At 37.5% G+C, this 25612-nt stretch overlaps 1 protein-coding gene across 7 annotated transcripts in view; it reads right to left on the minus strand.

The window, feature by feature from the left end:
• LOC115215033 (dystrobrevin beta) overlaps window positions 1–25612 on the minus strand; it is a 412633-nt gene that overhangs the window by 181945 nt on the left and 205076 nt on the right. For all 7 annotated transcript variants that reach the window (XM_036505503.1, XM_036505500.1, XM_036505497.1 and 4 more), the window contains exon 6: window positions 6020–6171. In XM_036505503.1, the coding sequence (XP_036361396.1) occupies window positions 6020–6171 (152 nt within the window). The remainder of the gene's footprint in view (window positions 1–6019; window positions 6172–25612) is intronic.

Consider the following 25612-nt stretch of genomic DNA (forward strand, 5'->3'; position numbering starts at 1 on the left):
AGCATGTATCTGACTCATACACTGTTCACTTCCCAGACATTTGTACATTACTGTATATGCTTTATTCGCACTTTTGACAAGTCGTGGTGCACCTGAGCACTGTATACAATAATTTCATTATTATTATTATTATAACGTCTTATGCAACAGTCATGAACAAAGGAACACGATTTGCCCTGCCTAGTTAAAGATGAGTGGCAGGGCGATCTTCACAATGCGTTTAGCTCAGTGTTGGACTCATTCCCCACACAACCACAGCTGTCTGATACAACTCCATGAGTCAACAATGCTCAGACACTGACTAAATGCATGCAGTATAGGTTCACGCCACACCATAGCATCAGGGGCAGTGTTACCTGGCAACCTTCCACGTCAATAGAGTTTATTGCCAACAAGCAGTGCGCCCCAGCAGCCTTGCTAAGCCAGGGATTTCTGATGTTATCTTTGGTGATTCCCAGCTTGAAAATCATCAGAAACGGACGAACAAGTTTATCCTCGTTGACGCTCAACGTTTCCCAGAGAAAACATCATCACTCGTACCTGCCCGAGACCCCTAAATATTGCTAATGTAGAACTACTACCACTAGCATCGCCCAACTGGAAGAGGGCTGAGAGCTCCTGACGAAATTCCAGATGGCAAATAGATCAATCTTAAAATACGAAAGAAGAAAATGGTATCGTTAAACAATGAAACGCATAGTTTAAAGGGAAGTAACTCTTCAAAAATGTTTCATACAGTTGATAAGTTTGACTGTCCAACTAAAACGTATTGAGTGCTACTTTTATTTGCTCACTCGTATTTATAGGCGTGTTATCTAGCTGTTAGGGTATACAGACGATCGCGAGGACATGGTTTCTATTCTCAGATCAGCTGTGCCTTGTGTTCTAGAGCAAAACCCTTCATATCACGTTGCTCCAGTCCACTTGGCTGCAAATGAGTCACCCCTTGATGGAATGATGTTCTGTTCAGGGGGAACTTTGGTCTGCTCACTTAACCAGCGGGGTGGCATCGTTCAAAAGCTAAAACAATGCAAAACGTATTGTGACCAGCAATATGTAACAGAATTTGATAGTCTATGGAATTTGTTGAGGCTCTTCCTGTTCCTAACACTAGCTGAATGATAACTAAGTTATTTTATCAAATTCTTTGTTATATTTAAAGTAATTGAAAGAAATACAGAGCATTTCAAAATTAATAGTCACGAGAGGGTGCTATGGAAGGAACTCTTTGAATGAACAGCACATGGCAACACTTCCATGCGAACTGCCAGTGGCTCTCAGTAGCACTGCTAGGCAAGGGATTTCTAGATGTCACCCACGGTAATTCCCAGCCTGAAATTCATCAGAAACAGACCAACTATTTCATTCCTGTTGACAAATTTTCCCAGAGAACATCATTGCTCATACCTGTCACCAGATCTCTATTTATTGCATAAAAAATATTTCTAAATATATTTCTAAAAAAAAAAATACCAACTGTAAATACCCAGTACACCCCATTATTTCCCCATGACATCTGCTGCACGTTCATAAACACAAAACAGCTTCAAGGACCAATACTGTTCGGGTTAACAACCATTGACAGTATGCAGCTCTCTCATTGGTGGAGTCATTATTCTGTCCTTAGCCAAGGGCCACAACTCTGAAATTTAAGTTTACTTCATATCTCGTTCATGGCCCAGGGACGAGTAGCAGCTTCAACATGTTTCCGTTGTAAAAAAGCACCTTACTCCTGTTGATAAGGTAATATTAAGGGACCCCCATAATATAAATAATAAATATGAAAATAAGGACCAAATATTTCCTTTAAATCTTTCATGTTTACCACACAAAATTTGATGAAATACTTTATGAACTCAAGAGAAGTCAGTTTTTCTCTACATCATCCTAGAATTTCCCTGGACACATCATCAGCTGGCACTGATCAGGCCCCAGTTTGTGGTTAGTTAGCATTTACCCCTTTGTAGCACTGCTCTTTCAAGGGTTCACATCTCCTCAGCCACAGCCACCCTAACACAGCCTCTGCTGTGCCCCAACAGCCAACCTGATAGTTTTCTGCCTACTGGCCCCTATAATGCCAAGCAAGTCATAAGCTCAGTAGAGGGACCAGCCTATTCTTATACAGATATAGAATAATGTTCCATGGAATATATGAATATTGGACAGAGTTTTCAGAGAAATCTAAGAAAACATTAAAAATCTTTGTTAGTTAAAATGGAAATATGGTCTTGGATTCTAGATTTTGGTCTAACCTCTTTGGCAGAGGTTTAAGTCATTTAAGAATAAAGTTCCTGAGAGTTGTAGTCGCGGGTAGGATGATCTACACAAAGTATTAATTTTGGGGCTTGGAATATGAAAGAGAAAAGGGATAACAAGAAGAAACATGGGTTTGAGCAGCCCAGGTAGTGATGGTTGGTAGCTAGGGAGTTCTGAGGGGTAAGGCCCATTATAGCAGCAGTGTTGGAGTGAGAGAGAGAGGAGGTCTGTGGGCCAGTTTACTATAACAGGTTGCTGAGTAGATTATTTTTCACCAGTCAGTTGGATAATGAACAGGGGACCAGAATAGTTGTGTAAATAACAGCAGCACTATCCTCTCTGTGTGTATGACAGATATATATATATATATATATATATATATATATATATAGAGAGAGAGAGAGAGAGAGAGAGAGAGAGAGCAATATTCTTTTGTGGGTCACACTTCAGCTCTACAAAGAGTTCAACAACTGACTCAGAAATAAATAATTATTATTATTATTGAGTGAGAGAGCTGTGCATGCCATTGATCTCATATCAAGATAAACAACACATGACCTTGCAGGTGGGGCCCAGTTAAAATTTTCTTTAGGTTGAGTAGTCCATCCCACTCAAAAGGTCCCTGAATAAGGCTTGTTTAAAGCTGATGAACAAAACACCCATGTTTCCAGAGGTGAATTATCCAAACCCCAAAGAATTCCTCTCAACACATGTTCCCCCACTACTTCTACTCATGATCAGAGATGCACATATCGTCAACCACAAAGGGACATGCTCAACTGGTTAAGGTCAAGCAACTGACAAGCAAATCTGTGGTATTGAGCAGAATATTTGCTGTAGCCCATCTTTTATATCTTTTATACCTAGACAAAATAATGTACATGGTAACACTTCCAGTCAGTTGGTTCTGAGGAGAAATTATTATTATCTGGTTCCGAAGAGGAAACTTGTAATTTCAATATCGTTTCCTCACTGTTGTGTATATACACAATGCTGCTATGGGAATTCTTGCTCCTCAAAATACTACACATGGAGTTACATAATGGATTTCCATTCTTTTACTTACATTTACCAGTTTCCTATGAGTCCAATAGCAAAAGTCTACAAACATGGACCTAACTATATCTATATAATAATGAAATTATTGTATACAGTGCTCAGGTGCACCACATATCTATCTATGTATCTATTTATATAATGACCAGACACAGATTTAATAACTATGGATGTGATATGAATTATAAAATAAAGGTGTGTAAAACATCTCACTGATTTTCTAGGAAATGTGTAAAAATATATATGAATGGCATTTCCAAGAAGTTATTTACAGAGAAGTGCAATGTTGTAATGGTTCAATAATGAGTAACAATACAAGGATTTACAGATATTTTACAAGAACTGTTTTCTGACCCCATGGCATAAGGAAGAATTTAATCTCAAAGAATTAATACAGTTTCAATACTGTAAGTTGAAACCGTTTTCAAATCTTTAGTAAAACACGTTGATTGAATATAAATTCGGACGCTTTGGGACCACCCAATTACTAAAATGTAAGGCTTTTAATGGAATGGTAAATTCCCAAGAAGCGTTTATGGAAAGTAATAAAGGGGAGATAACTACGTTAAAAGTGTGAGGAAACTCATCGACGAAAAGAATAAAAGAAGCTGGTCTGGTTTTCCTACAAGAATCGGTGAAATTAAACGTCTCTCTATATATAAACGGCAAAATGTCTGTCTCTGTGTGTGCGTGCGTGTCCTTTATACAAATCCACAATTTTTCAGTTAGAGGGCTCGCACTTTCCATGATCATTCAAAACCGAACAAGGGTGGTCGTGCACATCTTTACATTTCCCCAGTCACCCTGCAAAGCCGTTAAAAAATCAATAGAAGTGACTTTTTTGTGAATTTTCTATCCAGAACCCAATCATGACCGTTGCCGGGTCATAGTACTAGTTGAAAATAAATTGAGAGCAAATTAACGCCAACAGTCATAGAGTTATTTCCCTTCAATGGCCATGTATGAACCTCCGTGAGATGAAAAATAAGATGAAACTAACGCATAAGATATACCATATTCGATGGCGTACGAGATGCACTACTTTCTCAAAAAAAATTTAAAAAAAAGAATAATCTACCCCCTGGGGGAACAGATATGTGGAATGCTTTAAAAATTGCGTTTTAATGCATTAGAAATTTTGTTTTCTTGATTATGATCTGATGGTATTGGGGGACATCGAATATGCCGTCAGATACAGTTAAAGAAATAAAATCGACATATTAAAAATTAATCTTATTTTTTATCTTTTACTTGTTTCAGTTATTAGAGTGCGGCCATGCTGGGGCATCGCCTTGAAGTTTCAGTCGGACGAATCGATACTAGTACCAATCTCTTTTTGTAAAGTCTGGTACGTTTTCTATCAGTCTCGTTTGCCAAACTGCTAAGTAATGGGGGCATAAACACACCAACACTGGCTGTCAAGGTCTGCTGTGGCAAAGACACAGGCATACACACACACACACACACACACAGAGTTTTCTTTCAGTTTCCATCAGCCAAATCCACTCACAAGTCAGTCCGAGGATATAGCAGGAAACATTGGCCGAAGATGCCATGCAGTGGAACTGAACCCAGAATCATGTGGTTGAGAAGCAAGCTTCTTACCACACAACCACACTTGTTATATATATATATATATATATATATCAATAATTCGTTATATATATCAATAATTCGTTTTAGTTTTATTTTTATTTCATGAAATTCTGATTTTATTTTACTTCTTCAAAAAGGAAATCTTAAATATCTAAAAGCCTTCAAAATCAGTTTTGATCAGTCGCTGGCTGAGGTTGGTTAATAATAATTGTTTAATTAAATAATGACTTTATGCATTGCAGAGATGTAAAAAAACACAAACATAATATTCTTATACTTCTTAAGATCTTGTAATGAAGATCTTAATTAAACCAAGTCAGAAACAATTGCTAAATTGTGAAAACATTGTAAATTATTTTTTAAAGATTCATATTTAACAAAACTCAAAAGACATGTTGTCTTTGGTTCCAAAGAATTCTTCCAATTCAAAACAAGTGTTATGGCTGATTGATAGCAATAAAAGTGGGGAATCAAACCAATTAATCGAATGGGAATTGTCACAGCCAAAGAGAATAATTCAAACAAAGGGGAGCAACGAATCCCAAAATAAGAAATAAATCACCAGTGTGGAAAGCCGTGAAGTCATGGCTGAATTGTTAAGAAATTCATCTTGCAAATACATCGTTCCAGGTTCAATCTCACTGCAGAGTACCTTGAGAACGTGTTTTCTACTATAACCCCAGGCTAACCAATGCCTTGTGAGTGAATTTGAAAGAAGGAAACTATATAGAAGCCCCTCATATATATGTGATGTGTGTTTCTCTTTGCATATATGATCGTCTCCTTACATTACTGTTTGTCAACCAGTGTTGGTTTGTTATGTCCCTATAACTTAAAAAATTAGCAAAAAGGGTTGGAATATAAGAATGGTGAGCAGGATGGGGGTGGGGTCAGTCTATTTGGCTAAAAAGGCCTTCAAGGCTGTGCTCCAGCATGGCCACAGGCAAATGACTAAAACAGGTAAAACCTAAAAGATGAAGATGATAAGCAGAACAGGAAAACAGTAATAACAATGATTCAAGAAAGAAAGAAAAGAAATAAACTCCAGTGAACATCGAAACAGCTGTCGACAAAGAGGAGAAATCAAGTAAATATCAGAGAAATAACTCACTCCATCGAAGCATGTCCGTGATGCTGTGTCATTATACCCGAATGATGGACCTTCACATACAGCGCTTGGAAGAGCTAAAACAGCCCTTAAATATTCTTCAAATTTTTCTTGTATTTGATAACCACTTGAATCAGAGATTTGAGTAAAAATGTCTGTAAAACAATAGAAATATAAAGATAGATGTAAGATATATATATATATATATATATGTATATACCATTATTATTCATCGAAAAATCTTTTTGTTTATTGGTAGATTTAATCAGTTCTTGAAATGTTCCCAAATACTTCGAAAGCACAGTAGTATTTTTAATACAAACCCACTGAAACTGTCCCTGGTTCTAAGATACAAACTCCTTGTTTTAAAGCGATCTGAATTAAACCCTTCCAAAACATTTCATGTTGACTTGTGTTTCAAACACAAGCTTAACCCTTTAGCATTTAAACAGACCATGCCCAGCCAAAATATTCTCCCCGTTTTATGTTCAAACTGACCAGATCTGGCCTCTCGTGCCTACCTTACAATGACAATCTGAAAAAATAAACAATCACATCAAATTATTAACCATCTTACAAACAATAACTCTGAGCACCTTTTCAAACTCCACCTGTCTAACACTCGTGGACATGTTTACAAAATCAAAAAACAGCACAGCTCCCATGACCTTCGGAAACATTTTTTAATGCCAAGAGTTGCTGAAGCATGGAACAAACTGCCGGCATCAGTTGTTAGTTGTCGGAGCACTGCATCCTTCAAAACTTCCATGCTTCCTGAGATTCGCCAACACTACACCTGATTTTCTCTCCTCCATACACACGCAAGCATGTATCTGACTCATACACTGTTCGCTTCCCAGACATTTGTACATTACTGCATATGCTTTATATGCACTTTTGTCAAGTTGTGGTGCACCTGAGCACTGTATACAATAATTTCATTATTATTATTTTAAGAAATCTCTAAGCTACAAAATGATGTTTGACTAATTCCAAACAATGTGAATAAATAAGCATCACATTTAACAGAGCAATCTCACAGCTAAAGGCTCAACAACGATAAAGTTATTTTACTAAATTCTTTGTTATTTTCAAAATTAACTGAAACAAAGGCAGCATATTTCAACAGAAACAGCAAAAAAGGGCTTTAAAATAGGAAATAAGTGAAGAAGTTTTTATGTAACCAACAGCTAAGTCACCCAATCATCACATTCCTTATTGTCTTTTAGTCCTTTTGTGCCAACCCACTCAAGACTGCTCCTGGTTCTGTCGGACAAACTTCCTGTTCCATAGGGTCTGAATTTAAAACTTCCCATCGAAATTTCATGTTAAGTTATGTTCCGAAAACCAGTTTAAAAATGAATTATTTTAGTAAATTCATTACTTAAGAAATTAATTGAAACAAACGCAGTGAATTTCAACAGGAAAACTTTAAGAAAGGATCAACAAAGGCACGTGTTTATATTTGTATTATAGTCAATATTTGAGTAGTCATTGTAGAACACAGCAGTTAAGAGAAAATTAACAACAATTTAAATGTGTGTATGCTTGCATACATGTTGTTTGTACTTCCACTATTTCAGTTTATCATATATTGTTGACTGTGACAGACATGGGGGTGACCCAAACTACAGACCTGCTGTTTGAATCATCTAAAATTCTGCTTACTCACACATTAAAACGTGTCAATACAAGAAACAATCGTCTCTCGAAATTAAACTAAATATCTCATGAAACTTAAAGAAGTGTCGAGATTAAATGGTTTTTCTCTTGATAAGAAATACGGTTTCAAATATTGGCACAAGGCCAGCAACTTTGGAGGCGGGGAACAAGTCGATTACATCAACTTCGGTGTTCAGCTTATTTTATTAATCTCAAAAACCATAAAAGGCAAAGTCGACCCTGGTGGAATTTGAACTCAGGACATAAAGACAGACGAAATGTCACTAAACATTTGGTCCAGCACTGTAGCGGTTCTGCCAGCTTGCTGCTCTAATCAGAAGATATGTGAAAATAAATTTTGAAAAACAAGCTGCATTTTCAAGGGAGATTACTCAGGAAAATTATTTTAATGAAGCCATCAGCTTCAGTAAAATAATTTGGTTCCTGGATCCGACAAACGAGAGCCAAAAACTCTTGTTAGATTCATTGGTCTGAAGGATCTTTGGCTCAAGAGACACAGGGCCAAAATTTTGCAATGTTTTGAAGTTTCCTTACTTCTATGAATCGAATGTGTAATGAGCAAATATAAAAAAGTAATAATAATGAACTTGTTGTATACAGCGCTCAAGTGTGTTACAACCCAAAAGAAGAAGTAGACACAGGAGGGAGGGGCATCAGGTGTGCTGTTGATGAATTCCAGGAAGCATGGAAGTTTTGAAGAATGTAATGTCCTCCTTTATGAGCCGCTCTCCGGCTATCTATCTGCGGCTTTATATAGCTATGGTACGACCTCACCTGGAATTTGCATCACCGGTCTGGAACCCCTATCTTGCCCAGGATATTAATCGTCTGGAAGCCATTCAGCAGCGTGCAACCAAGAGAATACCCTCCATCAGGCATTTGCCATATTCTGAATGCCTTACTTCTCTGGGCATGGACACATTGAAACTCCAAGTCTGGCAGCTGACTTAGCAGACACCCATAAAATTATTAACCATCTTACAAACAATAACTCTGAGCACCTTTTCAAACTCCACCTGTCTAACACCTGTGGACATGTTTACAAAGTCAGAAAACAGCACAGCTCCCATGACTTTCAGAAACATTTTTCACACTAAGAGTTGCTGAAGTATGGAACAAACTGCCGGCATCAGTTGTTAGTTGTCGGAGCACTGCATCCTTCAAAACTTTCATGCTTCCTGAGATTTGCCAACACTACACCTGATTTTCTCCCCTCCATACACACGCAAGCATGTATCTGACTCATACACTGTTCACTTCCCAGACATTTGTACATTACTGCATATGCTTTATATGCACTTTTGACAAGTTGTGGTGCACCTGAGCACTGTATACAATTTCATTATTATTATTATTATTATTATTATTATTATCATTATTATCATTATTATTATTATTAACAACTGATATGACTAGGTTATTCCATGCTTATTCCAGTTTGTTTGAAATGAGTTATTCTCCATTCTCCAGTGACAAAATAAATACAACAATGATAAGCAAATCCACATTTGAATTTGCTCGAATATGTTAAGAAGGAATAAGTAAGACATTATTTTGGTAAAGATTCTCTAACTATTAACAGCCATACTGACAGGTTTTAGGTTTAGTGTTGTAGTAGCAAGGTCTTAGAACAGTCAATGCCAAAGTTTGTGCCACTTCAAGAAAACAGGATTTAGATTTGCATTTCTTGAGGAAGAGGCCGAGAGGGGTGCAACGTAGATGGAACCCTGAGTATCTCAAACAGCCAAGAGTCTTTGAACCATCCAATCTGCTTCAGCTTTGGTTCGAATATCATGTTTTTGCTGAAGATTTCATATGTCAAGCACAAAAGATGTACCTTGGTATCATAGTAACAGGGTATACAGGTAAAATTTACAGTGCTGCCCTCATTGACAAGGATGAAGGTGAGTGAGAACTTCAGAAATGTGGCTTCTCTCAACCTAACTATATTGACATTGATAATTTAGTAACATTATGGGAACTGGTGGGGTTTGATCTCAGGATGCTGGAGTTTACAAATGAAATGACAAAAAGACAGCAATGCATGGAGAAATGCAACATTGAAATAAATCAACGTCAAATCTATGTCAGCATGGAAAAACTGATGTGATGACAATGTTGGCGATGGTGATGATGATGGTGGTGATATCGATGATGATGATGATGATGGTGATAGTATGGAGAAAATTTAACACATTAGTTAAATGGCTTTTCTTCAAAGATATTTTGAGATCCAAATGGTAAAAAAAAGTTGACATAAAACAGAATCTCTTAGAAATATCTATAGAAGTTCTTCTGGATTAATGTATTCCTTGCTCCTAAAAAAGGTCTAATCTCAATAAAAAGTTTAAGGAAGAACTACAGACATTCCTTGTTTGGTGAGGTGGTTTCTCTGACACATAAATTTAATCAAATAACAAGGAGTTTTTTACTGCCTTTTCCCTTTTACATCAACACTTTCACTGCCAAGCACTATTAACCCTCACAAACACTCCCACCCATCCACCCAAACCAACAGACAGCTATTAATTTAATATCCCTTTTTTATATATAGAAACACTCAGCATTTGTCAGTCAGCAAGGCTCTTACCCTGATCCCCAAGAACCCCTTATAGTTCTTCCCCACCCCGTCCCCTATTGTTCCTGCATTTAAATTCTCTTCTATTGTCATCAGTTCTCTTCCACAAAAATAATTTGTCTCTCTTAATTTACAACACTTTTCAAGAACCTTTTATCATTTTATGGGAGTAAATATCAAATAAGGATCTCCACTTTAAAATACCAGCTTTTATTTTATTTTATTTTTTGTTTTTTACTTGTTTCAGTCTGTAGACTGTGGCCATGCTGTGGCACCACCTTGAGGAATTTTTAGTCAAATCAACCAACCCCCAGTACTTTTTCTTAAAACCTAGGACTTATTCTATCATTCTCTTTCACCGAACTGCTAAGTTACTGGGATGTAAACACACCAACACTGGTTGTGAAGTGGTGGTGGTGGTGGAGTACAAACACACACATAACTATTTAACTATATATTTCATTTCTCTGTCTGAAGAATTTCTTATCAGAAATTCCTAGCATGTCTATCTAATATATAAAACTCTGTAATTCCTACTAGCAAATGAAACATGTGTAATGGAGGATAACTGATACCAATAAATTTTCTAATTTCCTGCCTTGTTACACACATATATATATATATATTCAGCAGCATGAGCACTGAGAAGTGTTTAGGCATAAGTAAAATTTAGATTAGCTAAAATATATTTGTGACATATTTCAACATCTAAAGTTGGAATTCACTGCACTTATTCCGAAGAAAAATTTCTCTCTTATGGTAAATGGTGTAAAAAAAACATCATATCTGCCCAGTGCTACCTGCTATCAGGTTCCCAGATATGTTCCTAGCTCTTTAGCCATTATCAATAGGAAATATGGAAGAGAGGTAACTCTGAGCAGATTTTAAAGCCATGGCTTTAACACAGGCAACAATATTGACTGAGTTGCACTATCAGACTGCCAGCTCAGAAGAAATTCAGCAGTACCAGTGCCAAGCAGTGCTTAGGCATAAGCAAACTTTGTTGACTGTGTTTAGTTTAGAATAAAACCACAGATAGTATCATAGGAGGCACACTGTCCAATTGTCCCAGCAGCAAATTCAAAATGTGCTCAAAGACCAATGTGGTATATGAGGTAGTCTGCAGTGTGTGTGTGTCTGTCTGCCTGTCTTTCTCTCTCTCTCTCCCTCCCCACCACCAGGAAATTGTACATTCAAATTGAAAAATATATGTGTACAGACACTTCGATCAAAAGACACCTTCAGAAGGGTCACACCTAGGATTTCAAGGGCCACTCAACATAGCAGGGATAGTCTCTGAGTCATGGAGGCCCTGTTACCAATGGACAGAAACCTGCCATTAATAACAGGAAGGAACGACCTGGAGCAGACTGGTCATTATAACAACATCAGTCTGTGCATGTTCCCTTCCTTCCCCAACAAATCTCAGCAATGACCTTTTCCATCCCTTGCTTTTCCGCATATCCTGAAGGAGGGGTCAGAGCACCAAAATTGATAAACATGAGGTAAAATATAAGGTATTTTGCTTTATTTTTGTGGTTTACTTTATATTTTCTTGCATTGTTCTGGCCTAACCCTACAAATCAGGTTGTGTGGTAAGAAGTTTGCTTCCCAACCACATGGTTCCAGGTTCAGTCCCACTGTGTGGCATCTTGGGCAAGTGTCTTCTACTACAGCTCTGGGCTGACCAAAGCCTTGTGAGTGGATTTAGTAGGCTGAAACTGAAAGAAGCTCATTGTATATATAACTCTGTATGTGTGTGTATGTGTGTGTATGTGTGTGTGTGTGTGTGTGAGAGAGAGAGTTACCCTATTTCAGATCATTACCCCTCTTGAATGATGATGATGATGATGATGATGAGGTCAGTTTCAATGCTTTGTCCAAACAAAATTTATATGTCACTCCAAGACAAATCAACATTAAACAATCAAATGTAATAAAACTTGTTCCATCTAGCATGGTACCATTTCTATAGAATCTACAGGGGCCTTCATTTTAAGGGATTATATCAATAAAATACCTGTTCTTGCACTTTTTGGGATGGAAAAGAGAAACATAATAAGAGTTTAGAATCGATTTTCAACCACCAGAACAAACTGGGTCTGGCTTTTCTTTCTTTTATTGACAAAGATATGAGAAATGGTAAATTTTCAGCAGACATGCATTTCTGACAACTGGATTGTGATACAGTTAGAATCTGAATTCTAGCAACAGTGGTGGCATCACCATGATCATCACCACTACCACCATCACCATGATCAATATGTGATATGTAAATTGAAAGCATACTAAAAAGTATAATTTTCATTAGTAGAGAGAGAAGGGGAGAGAGAGATAGATAGATATGAAAATAATAATAATAATAATAAATGGTAAAATAAATAGACAATAGTAAATATGTATTAAGTGAGGAATGACACAAAGCTTAAACACAATCATTTTGACTGAGTCAAGATTAAGCTTTAATCCCCGTAGAACAAACTAGCAGGAATTTCAGAACTGAAACTCTAAAAGGATTTTTCGCAAGATCTTCACAGAATTCAGTTAATAGAAAAATCTTTGAAAATATAAAATGGAAAAGAAGCACCAGAAATGTGTAGCAACGAATTACGAAGCTGACAGCAAGTTTTGAAAGAATGCTGAAACTGTCATTTGATGTTATAAACGAAATCAATATCAAAGTAAAAAGAGCAGAAAGTTCATAGTTAAGCCGCTTCTTGTGACGGAGATCTTTAATATCTCACATGTTGAAATATTTCTCTGTTGCTGTCAGTTTATTTGGCAATAAACTGAGATGAACCAATTCTAATTAATTCCCAAAACAATCAGATTTCTGTTTGCTTCAGATAAGCGGTAATGGTACATTATGTCTTAAGCATCAAATAATCTTTGCTATAATAACAGCCGAGATAAATGTTTGTGGGTTAATTTTCATGTAGAAAGAGGAGGAGAGAATGAAAAAAAAAAAAGAGAGAGATGAAGAGATTTGACAGAAGAGAAGCAGCAGAGGAGGGGTCTTTAACTTTCTCTGACGCTCCATCGGTTACAAAAACAACGTTGTTCCAGTCAATCCAGTCAATGCAACAGCCTGCTCGTGAAATTAATGTGTAAGTGGCTGAGAGCTCCACAGACATGTGTACCCTTAATGTACTTCTCAGGGAGATTCAGTGTGACTCAGAGTGTGATACAGAGTGTGACAAGGCTGGTCCCTTTGAATTATGGGTAAAACTTCTTTTTGCCAGACAAATGGACTAGAGGAACTTAAAGTGAAGTGTCTTGCTCAAGGACACAAAGCACCAATGGGAATTGAACTCACAACCTTACCATAGTGAATTGAATACCTGAACTCCTAAGCCACACATCTTCACATGTGTTTTATAACTTTCTGAAAAATGCATTTTTTTTTAAGTGAAATTTTGCAGAGATTGGGTTTCGATGAAGTAGATTTGTGATTATGGAGATAAACATTTAAAAAACAATAACATTCACCTTTGCAAATATACAAATAGGAAGTTTGCTAGAATTAATTCCAATTTCAGATAATATTTTTCTTTTGGAAATATCTATTTATTTCATTATTTTATATAAACACCAAGATATTTGATGAAAGTTAAATTATAATTAATTTACGTATGACATATTTCCTAACATTACCCTTAATTAATGTTCATGACAAAATAGAAAGGGATATAGCATCATAGTAGAAAGGCAGACAAACCGCAAGCATGTATCTAACTAATACACTGTTCACTTTCCAGACATTGTACATTACTGCATATACTTTATACGCACTTTTGACAAGTTGTGGTGCACCTGAGCACTGTATACAATAATTTCATTATTATTATTATGATGTGGAACACAACTGGAGGTTTCTACGGGACAACCTACTGAGGGCCACTGACCAGATCTGTGGATGGTGCAATGGCCCCTCTCGATCCAAGGTAATGTGGTGGTGGAACAATGTTGATGACAGGGCTATTAGAGAAAATAAACAGACTTGGAAGGACTGGAAAAACGGTGGTAGCACGGAATTGTATCAGACTGCCAGAAGGGAAGCTAGAGGGCAGGTTTATAATGAGGGGAACTCATAAGTGGGTGTAACCAGCCCACTTATGAGTACCTCTCATTTGTTGGACAATGAATTTTGCTTGTGAAGACCTATTGAGGCAACTGAAAACAAATAAAAATCACTGACGTGGGTGATGACAGTGCCGCCTGATTGGCACTCATGCCGATAGACTGTTAAAGGTATATCCGAGTGTGATTGTTGCCAGGGCCATGGATTAGCTCCTGTGCCGGTGACACGTGAAAAGCACCATTCAAGTGTGATCGTTGCCAGTGTCATCTTACCGAGACATGTGCCAGCGGCACGTGAAAAACAACATTCAAGCATGGTCGTTGCCAGTGTCACCGGACTGGCTCCTGTGTAGGTAGCATGTAAAGACACCTTTTGAGTGTGGTCGTTGCCACAACCGCCTTACTGGCCCTCATGCCGGTGGCACGTAAAAATCACCCACTACACTCTTGGAGTGGTTGGCATTAGGAAGGGCATCCAGCTGTAGAAACTTTGCCACCAGTCCTCTGTCAAACCGTCCAACCCATGCCAGCATGGAAAGCGGACACTAAACGATGATGATAACATATTTCCTGATGTGACCCTTAATTAATGTACATATGCCATATTTCCTGATGTAACCTCATGGTGGGAAAAGAAAGCTTCCAAACTTAACCGTTATGTATTGAGTAACAATCTTAATATAACATCCAATCCACAATGTCTGCGATTCTGCAAAATCTATCGAACACCAATAAGAAAGACGGCAGAGGGATTATAGCAATGCATTACAGTCTTTAATAACAGAGATCTGTAATTAGAATTTATCTCATTCAACACAGAGATGCAGATGTGGCTGTGAGGGTAAGAGGCTTGCTTCTCAACCACAAGGTCAGGGGTTCAGTCTCACTGCATGGCAGACTGGGAGAGTGATTTCAATTATAGCCCCTAGGTTGACCAAAGCCTTGGGAGTGGACATCATCATTGTCATTTAACATCTGTTTTTCCATGCTGGCATGAGTTGGACAGTTTGACAGGAGCTGGCAAGACTGGAGAGCTGCACCAGGCTCCAATTGTCTGTTTTGGCATGGTTTCTATGGCTGGATGCCCTTCCTGATGCCAACCACTTTACAGAGTGGACTGGGTGCTTTTTATGTGGCACCATGGAAACTGTGTGTGTGTCCCGATCACTGCTTGATAACCAGTGTTGGTTTGTTTATGTCCCCATGACTTAGCAATAAAATAAATACCAAACTTTAAAAAAATGCTAAGTCCTGGGACCAATTCATTTGATTAAACCTTTCAAGGTGGTGCTCCAGTATGGCTACAGAGAAATGACTGAAACAAGTAAAAAAACAAAGTGGTTGGGAATCTAAGTAAATTAACTTTCCTTGTTAATTAACATCGTTTAATGTGAACAATGAATCCAGTATCAACAAAGACAAAACAGACTATGATTCATTCATTTTACTTCTGTTTTTTTTTCCATGGTAGCATGGGTTAGATAAATACATTACAGGGATATTATTTGACCACTGGATGCTTTTCCTGCTGCTAACCTTTATCTTTTTCCCAAGCGAGGGATTTCTTACTTCACACAACAAAGATGCAAACCAAACAGAGTATTTATTGCAAGAGTGGTAAGAAGCTTGCTTCTCATCCACATGGTTCTGGGTTCAGTCCCACTGTGTGGCACATTGGGCAAGTGTCTTCAACTATAGCCTTGGACCAACCAAAACCTTGAGACAGGATTTGGTAGATGGAAACTGAAAGAAGCCCATCATATATAAATATTTATACATGTGTGCCTGTATCTGACTTTGTCCCTACAACCACTTGATAACCAATGCTGGTTTGTTTATATCTCCATAACTTAGTGGTTCAGCGAAAGAGACCAATAGAATAAGTAACAAGCTTTAAAAAATAAAGGATCTTTTCAGTTTGAAAGGCAGTTTTTTCTAGCGGTGTCATATGAAATTGTCACCCATAATTATGACCCTAGTATCGATCTATTGCATTCCAATCTGTTTTAGGGTTAGGGTTAGGGGTGGAGGGAAGGGTATCTTTTTTTCTTCACAAATGTAAATAAACCCAATCTGTTTCTTAAATGAGGGACATATTCATACGGCACAGAATGTTTTTTACCTCAATAGATGTCAGTGATTGGTTGAAATTGCAGAAATTGAAGAAAAAAAACAACAGATATCTTACAAACTATAGAATTTTCTCAATAAAGCCAAGAGAAAAAGATGTTTTATAAACACATTCTACCAGTATACGAAGTTTAAAATTTTTTAGTTGCCTAGAAATTATGTTAAAAACTGCTGTTCAAACCGAAAAGATCCAAAATAAGTACTAGGTTCGATTCATTCAACTAAATAAATTCAAGGTGGTGCCCCAGCATGGCCATAGTCTAATGACTGAAACAAATAAAGGATAAAAGGTTGACAGATGTGACGACGATGAATGCCATTCATAAGTTTGTGACTTTCGTTGAGTTCAGCTGTAAAACACACACACACACACACACAGAGGCTTCTTTTGGTGTTCATTTACCAAATCCACTCACAAGACTTTGGTTAAAACCACGATTTACAACAAAGGATTAAACATCACCTGGAAATGTTCAATGTTATCGAAAGATACAAAGAGACAAATAATGGACAGCAGAGTAGAAGGACCATTCCATGTGAGAGCAACTCAAACCAGTTCAGCTGTTCTCTTTCGATATAACCTCACACACAAATTTTTAAGAACCGTATTCGGTCTTCAACAATTAGAGGTCGGACAGTAAGTCAACATTTATGCCAGACATAGTAATAACAGCCATTCTTGAGGTTCTAAGGTCATTCAAAACTGTTCTTCCCCGTTTAACATAAAGTTTGACTTCTGACATTTAAAAAAGACAAACACAATTTGTAGGATTCCTATCCCTGGGGTGGGACTGCGGTGGAGAGAGAAAGCTAAGCTATTCTTACTTCCGGTTCTGGTCTGTTTTTATTATTATTATTAACAATTCTACCAGTTCGCCACCTTTGATAATAATAATGATGATGATAAATTATTATCATTATTATTACTACTATTATTATTATTATTACTACTATTATTATTATCATTATTACTATTATTATTATCATTATTACTATTATTATTATCATTATTACTATTATTATTATCATTATTACTATTATTATTATTATTATTATTATTATTATTATATGTTTGGCTTTTGCTTTGTACAAGTTGGCTCCACCCAGAGACATAAAGAGACAACAAGTTGTTGCTGTTATTATTATTTTTAAATTTTTGGCTTAGGGCCATCAGTTTTTTGGGTGGAAGATGCAAGTTGATTACATCAACCCCCATTGCTCGACTGGTATTTATTTTAAGTACCCAGAATGGATGAAAACAAAGTCAACCTCAGTTGAATTTGAACTCAGAACCTAGAGACGCACAAAATGCATTAATAAGCAGTTGTGCTCTTTTATCTCCAGTAGAAAACACACACACACTCTTTGATTCTTCATCTGGTTCCAGTCATTAGCCTTCAAAGGTTTGGTGCCTTTTATCAACTCCTGGAATTTGTCTGGAACCTATTTTACTAACCTCAGAAGTTAAGAAAGCTGACCCGGGTTGGATTTGAACTTAGGAAACTCCTTGGTTCACATTTCCTGTCATAACATCTGTTTGTTCCCACCAAGCCTTCCTTTACCTGCATTTGTATTTCACTGGAAACCCCCCTACACACACATAAAACCACCACTTCCACTACCACCATTATCACCACCCACCACACCTCATGTCATCTCATAAAAAAAAAACCCACACAAACTCAATGACTCATCAAAAATGTGAACAAAATGGAAGAAAGCATTGTTTCCTTAAGCGAATGTTGTGTGTTTGTGTCTTCTAAATATTAGTTCAAACTAAAAGACAAACACTGCTACATCTAAGCAAACCAGTTCCTGCTTAGTTCTCTTGCATGCATGTATGTATAATCACTGTGTATATATAATCGCTGTGTATGTACACAATCACATTATGTATATATAATAACAGATCTGAAAATCCAAAACTAATTCATAACTATATTCATAATCTATATTGAAGATTTCTTTTCCAAATGAAGATTGATTATTTTTGCAGTAAAATGATTCGTCACAATAAGAATATTGAAGCTATTTTTAAAGTAATTACAAATTTTTGGTCTAGAGGTATGATTCTTGCTTTGGATGTTGAGAGGTCCCAGGTTCATATCCTGGATGAGCATGTGTGTTTATTTTTCAAGGTGGTGCCTCAGCATAGCCACAGTCTGAAACAAGTAAAAGAATCTAAAAACAAACATGATTATATACCACTACAGACCTATTATACACCTCAAAGAATTGACCAGACCATCAGATGCAGTTAAAAGATGAGGGATGAAACACCCATGTTTCCAGGAGTGAATCATTCAAACCCCAAAGAAACCCTCTCAACACATAACTACAATGTTCCCCCCGCACTACTGCTCATGCTCAGAGATACACATATATGTTCCCAATTCTGTCTTGATTGCATCTTTCTTTTACATCTTGACCGAAATCGCTTAACCAAATCATCTTCCCATCATCATGGATGCCTTCCAAGTGGCCTTAGTCTCTTGGATGCCACTCAGCAACTGTATAGATCCACCTGTTGTTTGTGAATCTTGTAACATGTCAGGACCAGAGGTATTTGTGCTTTCGACAACATATCATCATCATCATTATTGTTTAATGTCCGCTTTTCATGCTGGCATGAGTTGGACGGTTTGACTGGGAACTGGCAAGCCAGAAGGCTGCACCAGGCTCCAACCTAATCTGACAAAGTTTCTACAGCTGGATGCCCTTCCTAACGCCAACCACTCCGAGAGTGTAGTGGATGGTTTTACGTGCCACCGGCACGAATGCCAGTCAGGTGGTACTGGCAACGACCATACTCAAAGGTGTTTTCTTACGTGCCAGTCTGGTGGCAGGGTGTTAGATGATGATGATATATATCATTATATATAATTACAAACATATATTAAGTATAACAAGAGCACTCAGAGAGTGCAAACCTCCACCAAGGCAATACCAATCTCCTTTCAATGATTAACCGGAGATGATTTTTAAAATGAGAATATGGGAAATAAACTCAACTGCTCTCACAAACAAAAATACTAAAAATGAAGCTGACCACTCTCAAAAATTAAGTAAAAAACAAGTGGAAATATAATCTAGAATCGTTGTTCAGTACCTGATCAATCCCAATGGTAGTCATGGAATGTGAAAATGGGTGTGTGGGCCGTGTTTGTAATGCTGGGTGTGTCGTCTGCAGTGGGAACAGGGACAGTTTTCTCTAAGAAGGCCTTTTTTTAGTCTATCCACTATAGTGTCATAATTGCCATTGAGGTCTATAGTGGAAAATTTATCCGTGCGTGAAAGAAAACAGAAAAGACCTGCATATGGTGTTGTTAACAGAGGTTTAGCAACACCGTTGCGCACAAAAAATATGAGTCCAAAAAGTAAAGCTTCCTTCAAAGCAGAGCTAGAAATACAATTGTCAAGTAGGTAAGAGGCTTTAAACAGGAGCAATATATTCAAAATTGGTAAAACTAAAAATTATTGAGGATAATTAAATTTATTATTGTTACTGAATATGTTAGTGTTATTTAATTTCTGAATGGTTTTGCTGCCGTTTGTTTATGTAGTTTGATTTCTTTATCCATCAGCTTCTACTAAGATAGAGATGCAAGTAAAATTAATAATAGAGAAAAGAAAATAAAACTTTGGAAACAACAAAGCCGCCATAACTTGTGTGGAAACCACGAGCGTGCTTTCAAGGGAGATAATCAGAGAAAGACTTGAAAGTGAAAGTAAGATCATAATACTTCATGTAAAGTAAAGTAAATATAACAAATAATCCAGAATCCTTGTCCGGTACCGGATCGATCCCAAAATCTAATCAGTTTGTGCCAGTCATGCCAAACATCCCTGAAAGTTTCATCCGAATCCATCCAGCAGTTGGACAAACACAAACAAATACAACTGAAAACAATACCTCCACCTTCGCTAGGGCAGAGGTAATTATCTTTTACTTGTTTCGGTCATTGGACCATGGTCATGCTGGAGTACCACCTTGAAGGGTTTTGTTACAATGAATCAACCCCAGCAGTTACTTTTTTCAAAGCCTGGTACTTATTCTAACTTAAATTCTGAACTGCAAAGTCACAGGGAATGTAAAGAAACCAACACCGGTTGTCAAGAGGTGGGGGAGGGGGCGCAAACACACACACACACAACAGCCTTCTTTCAGTTTCCATCAACCAAATCCACTTAGAAGGCTTTGGTTGGCCTGGAGCTATAGTAAAAGACACTTGCCCAAGATACCATACAGTGGGACCGAACCTGGAACCATGTAGTTGGGAAGCAAACCTCTTCCCACACAGCCACATAATGAAACAGAGGAGAGGGGAAGAACAAAGGGGAGGCAACAATGTAAGAAAGATATCAATATTAAGGTTAGAGAGAAGAGATAAAAAAAACAACAGTTCTAGAAATGGGACTGGAATGAAAGGAGGGAGGGGTTAAATCTGAGATGGCAAAGGGGGTTTTTAATATCTACAGTCTGCCCGAGGGGGTGAGCTGGCAGAATCGTTAACACAGCAGGCAAAATGCTTGGCAGCATTTCCTCTGACTTCACATTCTAAGTTCAAATTCCACCAAGGTCAACTTTGCCTTTCATACTTTTGAGGCTGATAAAATAAGTACCAGCTGCATACCGGGGTCAATGTAATCGACTTACTCTCTCCTCCCAAAATTGTCGGCCTTGTGCCAAAATCTGAAATCAATACCTGTTGTCTGCCTAGGAAGATAAAGGTCCCAATCGGTGCAGGTAGAGCAGTGAGGTTAAGAGGTTCACTCCATGAAAACATCATTCCAGGTTCAATCCCATTGAGTGGCCGTGTGAGCCGTTTGGCAATGCAAGTGCCTGCTCTCATAACAGAAGCTTGATCAGTGCCTTACGATTAGAATCTGACACCATATTATTAGAATTACTGTGCCTAAGTGAAATAGTACTGTAACTGGCAATGCCCCAGCATGGCCTCAGCATTCAGGCTGAAACACATAAATCATACATATATCGTGTGTGTATGTGTGTGTGTGTTTCACTGATGCACATTGGCAAAGAATATCAAGACTGGTGAGGAAAATGACAAACTGGTGACTTGTAAGCAAAACACTTGGAAATATTTGCTCTGCATCAATTTACAAACACTCCCCTCTCACTGTCACTGTCATAAATGCAGTGAACTAATGACAAGCTCATTAGAAACCAGTAAACCGATGATACCATTGTGCACAAATTGCAATAAATAAACAAATACTTCAATAAGTAAACAAATAAATAAATGTTAGTATCAACCAAAAAAAAAAATTATAGTTGTTTTGTTTAACTCTTCAGTGTGTGTGTGTGTGCATTACAATTACATACATACATCCACCCATACACACAAACAATATATATATATATATATATGTATGGATATGTATCTATCTGTATGTGTATGTACACATACACAACGCACATATATATATATATATGTATATATATATATATATATATATATATATATATATATTATATATATATATATATATAATATATATGTATGTATGTATATATATATATATATATATATATATATATATATGTATGTATATATATATATATATATAATATATATATATTATATATATATATATATATATAATATATATATATATTATATATATATATATATTATATATATATATATATATATTCAGGTCATTTCATGATTCTCTTTAAGGTTTAAAGGCAAAAAAGTAAAAAAAAAAAAGAGATAGATAAAATTTATAAAATAAAAGACAATAAGAGGAAATTTCTTTGAAGGTTTTTTTTCCTTTCCTCGTCTTCCTTGTCATGCCACCGTGTTTCGTGATAAACCATAAGTTCTTATTTAAAATCATTAAATACTGAAATGACAAAGAACATGTTTTTCGGCAACCATTCCTGGTTTACCTTTCTTTCAAAACAATAGTTCCATTCAAGGTTAATTTGATCCTTGCGGGGCCCATATAAGTATTTTGTCTTTAAATTCTATGGTTAATAAATTGGCAATTTTTCATACTATGTGGCCATGCTGGGGCACTACCTTGAAGAACTTCAGTCAAATAAATCAAACCTAGTACTCTTTTTTTTTTTTATAATCCTGGTGCTTATTTTATCAATTTCTTTTGCTGAACCCACGAAATTATGGGGGGATGTAAACACACCAACACTGGTTGTCAAGTGGTGGTGGAGAACAAACACGTACAAATACACACATACATATAAGTGTGTGTGCGTGTGTGTGTATATTTAGATAGATAGATAGATAGATAGATAGATATGTTTCTTTATTAGCCAAACAGGGCTGCACATAGACAGGACAGATTACAAAGTAGAGCTTTTCTTTTTGGGGAGAGAAAAAAAAAAGTGGGGTAGGTTTTCGATCAAAAGGGGTCATAAAAGGGAAAGAAAAAAAGAAAAAAAAGGAAAAAAGAAAAAACGATCAATAGGGATCGTGTATCAGAAATGTTATGATGTAAAGTGTAAAGGAGGAAGCAGATAAGGTTTATCCATGGAAAGAAAAGCCTACGGAAAAGACCACGGTAACCTCGGTCAATAATGTTACATGTTACCACATTTGTTTGCAAGTAAGTAACCCTCTGTTTTAAATTTTTCCAGGTTCATAGGATTATGCTCAAGGTGGCTTTGTCATTCATACGTGCCATCCTTGCTACATTCACCCATCTTTTTTTGAAACATTCGCTAAGATATAAGCACACAATGGGCTTGGTGGTTAGAGTTTTGGGCTCACAATCGTAAGGTCATGAGTTCAATACCTGGCAACACACTGTCCTTGAGCAAGACACTTTATTCTATGTTGTTCCAGTACACTCATAAACATGAGTAATACTTGTAAGCCAAAGGGCCAGCCTTGTTACATTCTGGGTCATGCTCAAACTCCGTGAGAACTATGTTAAGGGTATGCATGTCTGTGGAATACTCAGCCACTTGCATGTTAGTTTTATGAGCAGGTTATTGTATATATATATACATCTGGCTTCCATGCCGGTGGCACGTTAAAGGGCACCATTCGAGCGTAATTGTTACCAGCGTCGCCTTACTGGCACCTGTGCTGGTGGCATGTATAAAAAGATTCGAGTGAGGTTGTTGCCAGGACTGCCTGACTGGACCCCATGCCGGTGGCATGTAAAAAGCACCCGCTACACTCTCGGAGTGGTTGGCATTAGGAAGGGCATCCAGCTGTAGAAATTCTGACAGATCAAGATTGAAGCCTGGTGCAGCCATCTGGTTCGCCAGCCCTCAGTCAAAATCATCCAACCCATGCTAGCATGGAAAGCGGACGCTAAACGATGATGATGATGATGATGATATATATATAGCAAAGTAAAATTGCAAGGTACTGCACGAGTGAAAATATATAGGAAAGAGGATTTGAAAATGCAGAGGGTTTTTAAAGATATTAATTGACTTGACCAGCTCCACATTTTTTAAAACTTTTTTTTAATAATCCTGGTGCTTATTTTATCAATCTCTTTTGCTGAACCCACGAAATTATGGGCAGATGTATATATCATCATCATCATCATCATCATCATCATCGTTGGACAGTTTGACTGGGGTCTGGGAAGCCAGGAGGCTGTACCAGGCTCCAGTCTGATCTGCAGTGTTTCTACAGCTGGATGTCCTTCCTAACGCCAACCACTCCATGAGTGTAGTGGGTGCTTTTTACATGCCACCAGCACAGGGGCCAGGGCACAGGCTGGCAACGACCACGATCGGTTGGTGCTTTTTACGTGCCACTGGTACGGAAGCCAGTCAAGGCGGCGCTGGTATCGGCCACATTTGGATGGTGCATTTTACATGCCACCGGCATGGGTATCACAACTACAATTTCCATTTGATTTTTATTTTGATGTACTTGACTCAATACTATCTGTATGTATATTGTATGCAGTATATGTATTAATATTTATATCTGTATATTTATGTAAAAAAATAGCATTTGAAGAGTGTTGGAGAATATTCCAGACCAAAATATAATGTAAATACTAAAAGTGAGGTTCCTAGTTCCATCAGTCTTGTAATAAATCATTTCAGAAGCAAAGAAATGTAAATATTCCACAGACTAATAAATCAATGATTATTAGCATTAATGCTCCGTGATCAATATTCAATACAGCTTCGAGAGACACGAATATGGTAAGACCGCAAAGTGGTGAAGAATCAGAGGAGTTTCATTGTTCTAATCACAAGTTCAAGTTCTGCCAAGGGAAGAATTTACCGATTATCCACCTAGAGTTCAATAGAATAAATATTCTGGGGTTTGGGTTTTCCATGCTGGCATGGGTTGGATGGTTTGAAAGGAACTGACAAGGCTGGGGGTGGCAACAAGTTCAACTGTCTGTTTTGGCATGGTTTTTACAGCTGGATGCCCTTCCTAATGCCAACGACTTTATAGAATGTATTGAGTGCTTTTTACTGAGAGTGATAAAAATCAAACATCCAGTCAACATCATGGTATTTAGAGCAATCACTAGTGATGGCGACATTATGCTTTTATTCATCTTCCCACACAGCCTGAGACTCAACATGGAGGCCTACACCAAGTGCCTAGAGGAGGTAGTGCTGCCCTGGATCAAGAAGGTGGCTGCTGGAACACCTCATGCCTGGCAACAGGACTCTGCACCATGCCACACAAGCGGGAGAACCCAGTTAAGGCTATCAGACAGTTTCTACGACCACATCACTCCTAACATCTGGCCACCAACTTCCCAGACTACAACCCCCTTGATTATTATGTGTGGGGCACAGTTGAATGAGAGACCAGCAAAACTCCTTGTAACACCAAAGATGAACTGAAGTAAAGGGTTCAAATTCCGCCGAGGTCGACTTTGCCTTTCATCCTTTCGGGGTCGATAAATTAAGTACCAGTTACGCACTGGGGTCAATGTAATCGACTTAATCCATTTGTCTGTCCTTGTTTGTCTCCTCTGTGTTTAGCCCCTAGTGGGTAGTAAAAAAAAATTTTTTTTAATAAAATTTAACTCCCTCCTTGCATCATATGGCTATTGCCCATACTGGAGCACAAGGCGCTGAAGGGATCACAAAGCAACATGAAAAAATAAAATGTTTTGCTCAAGAGCACAACACACTGCTG

Source organism: Octopus sinensis, linkage group LG8 (assembly GCF_006345805.1).
Source record: "Octopus sinensis linkage group LG8, ASM634580v1, whole genome shotgun sequence".
Classification (NCBI taxonomy): domain Eukaryota; kingdom Metazoa; phylum Mollusca; class Cephalopoda; order Octopoda; family Octopodidae; genus Octopus; species Octopus sinensis.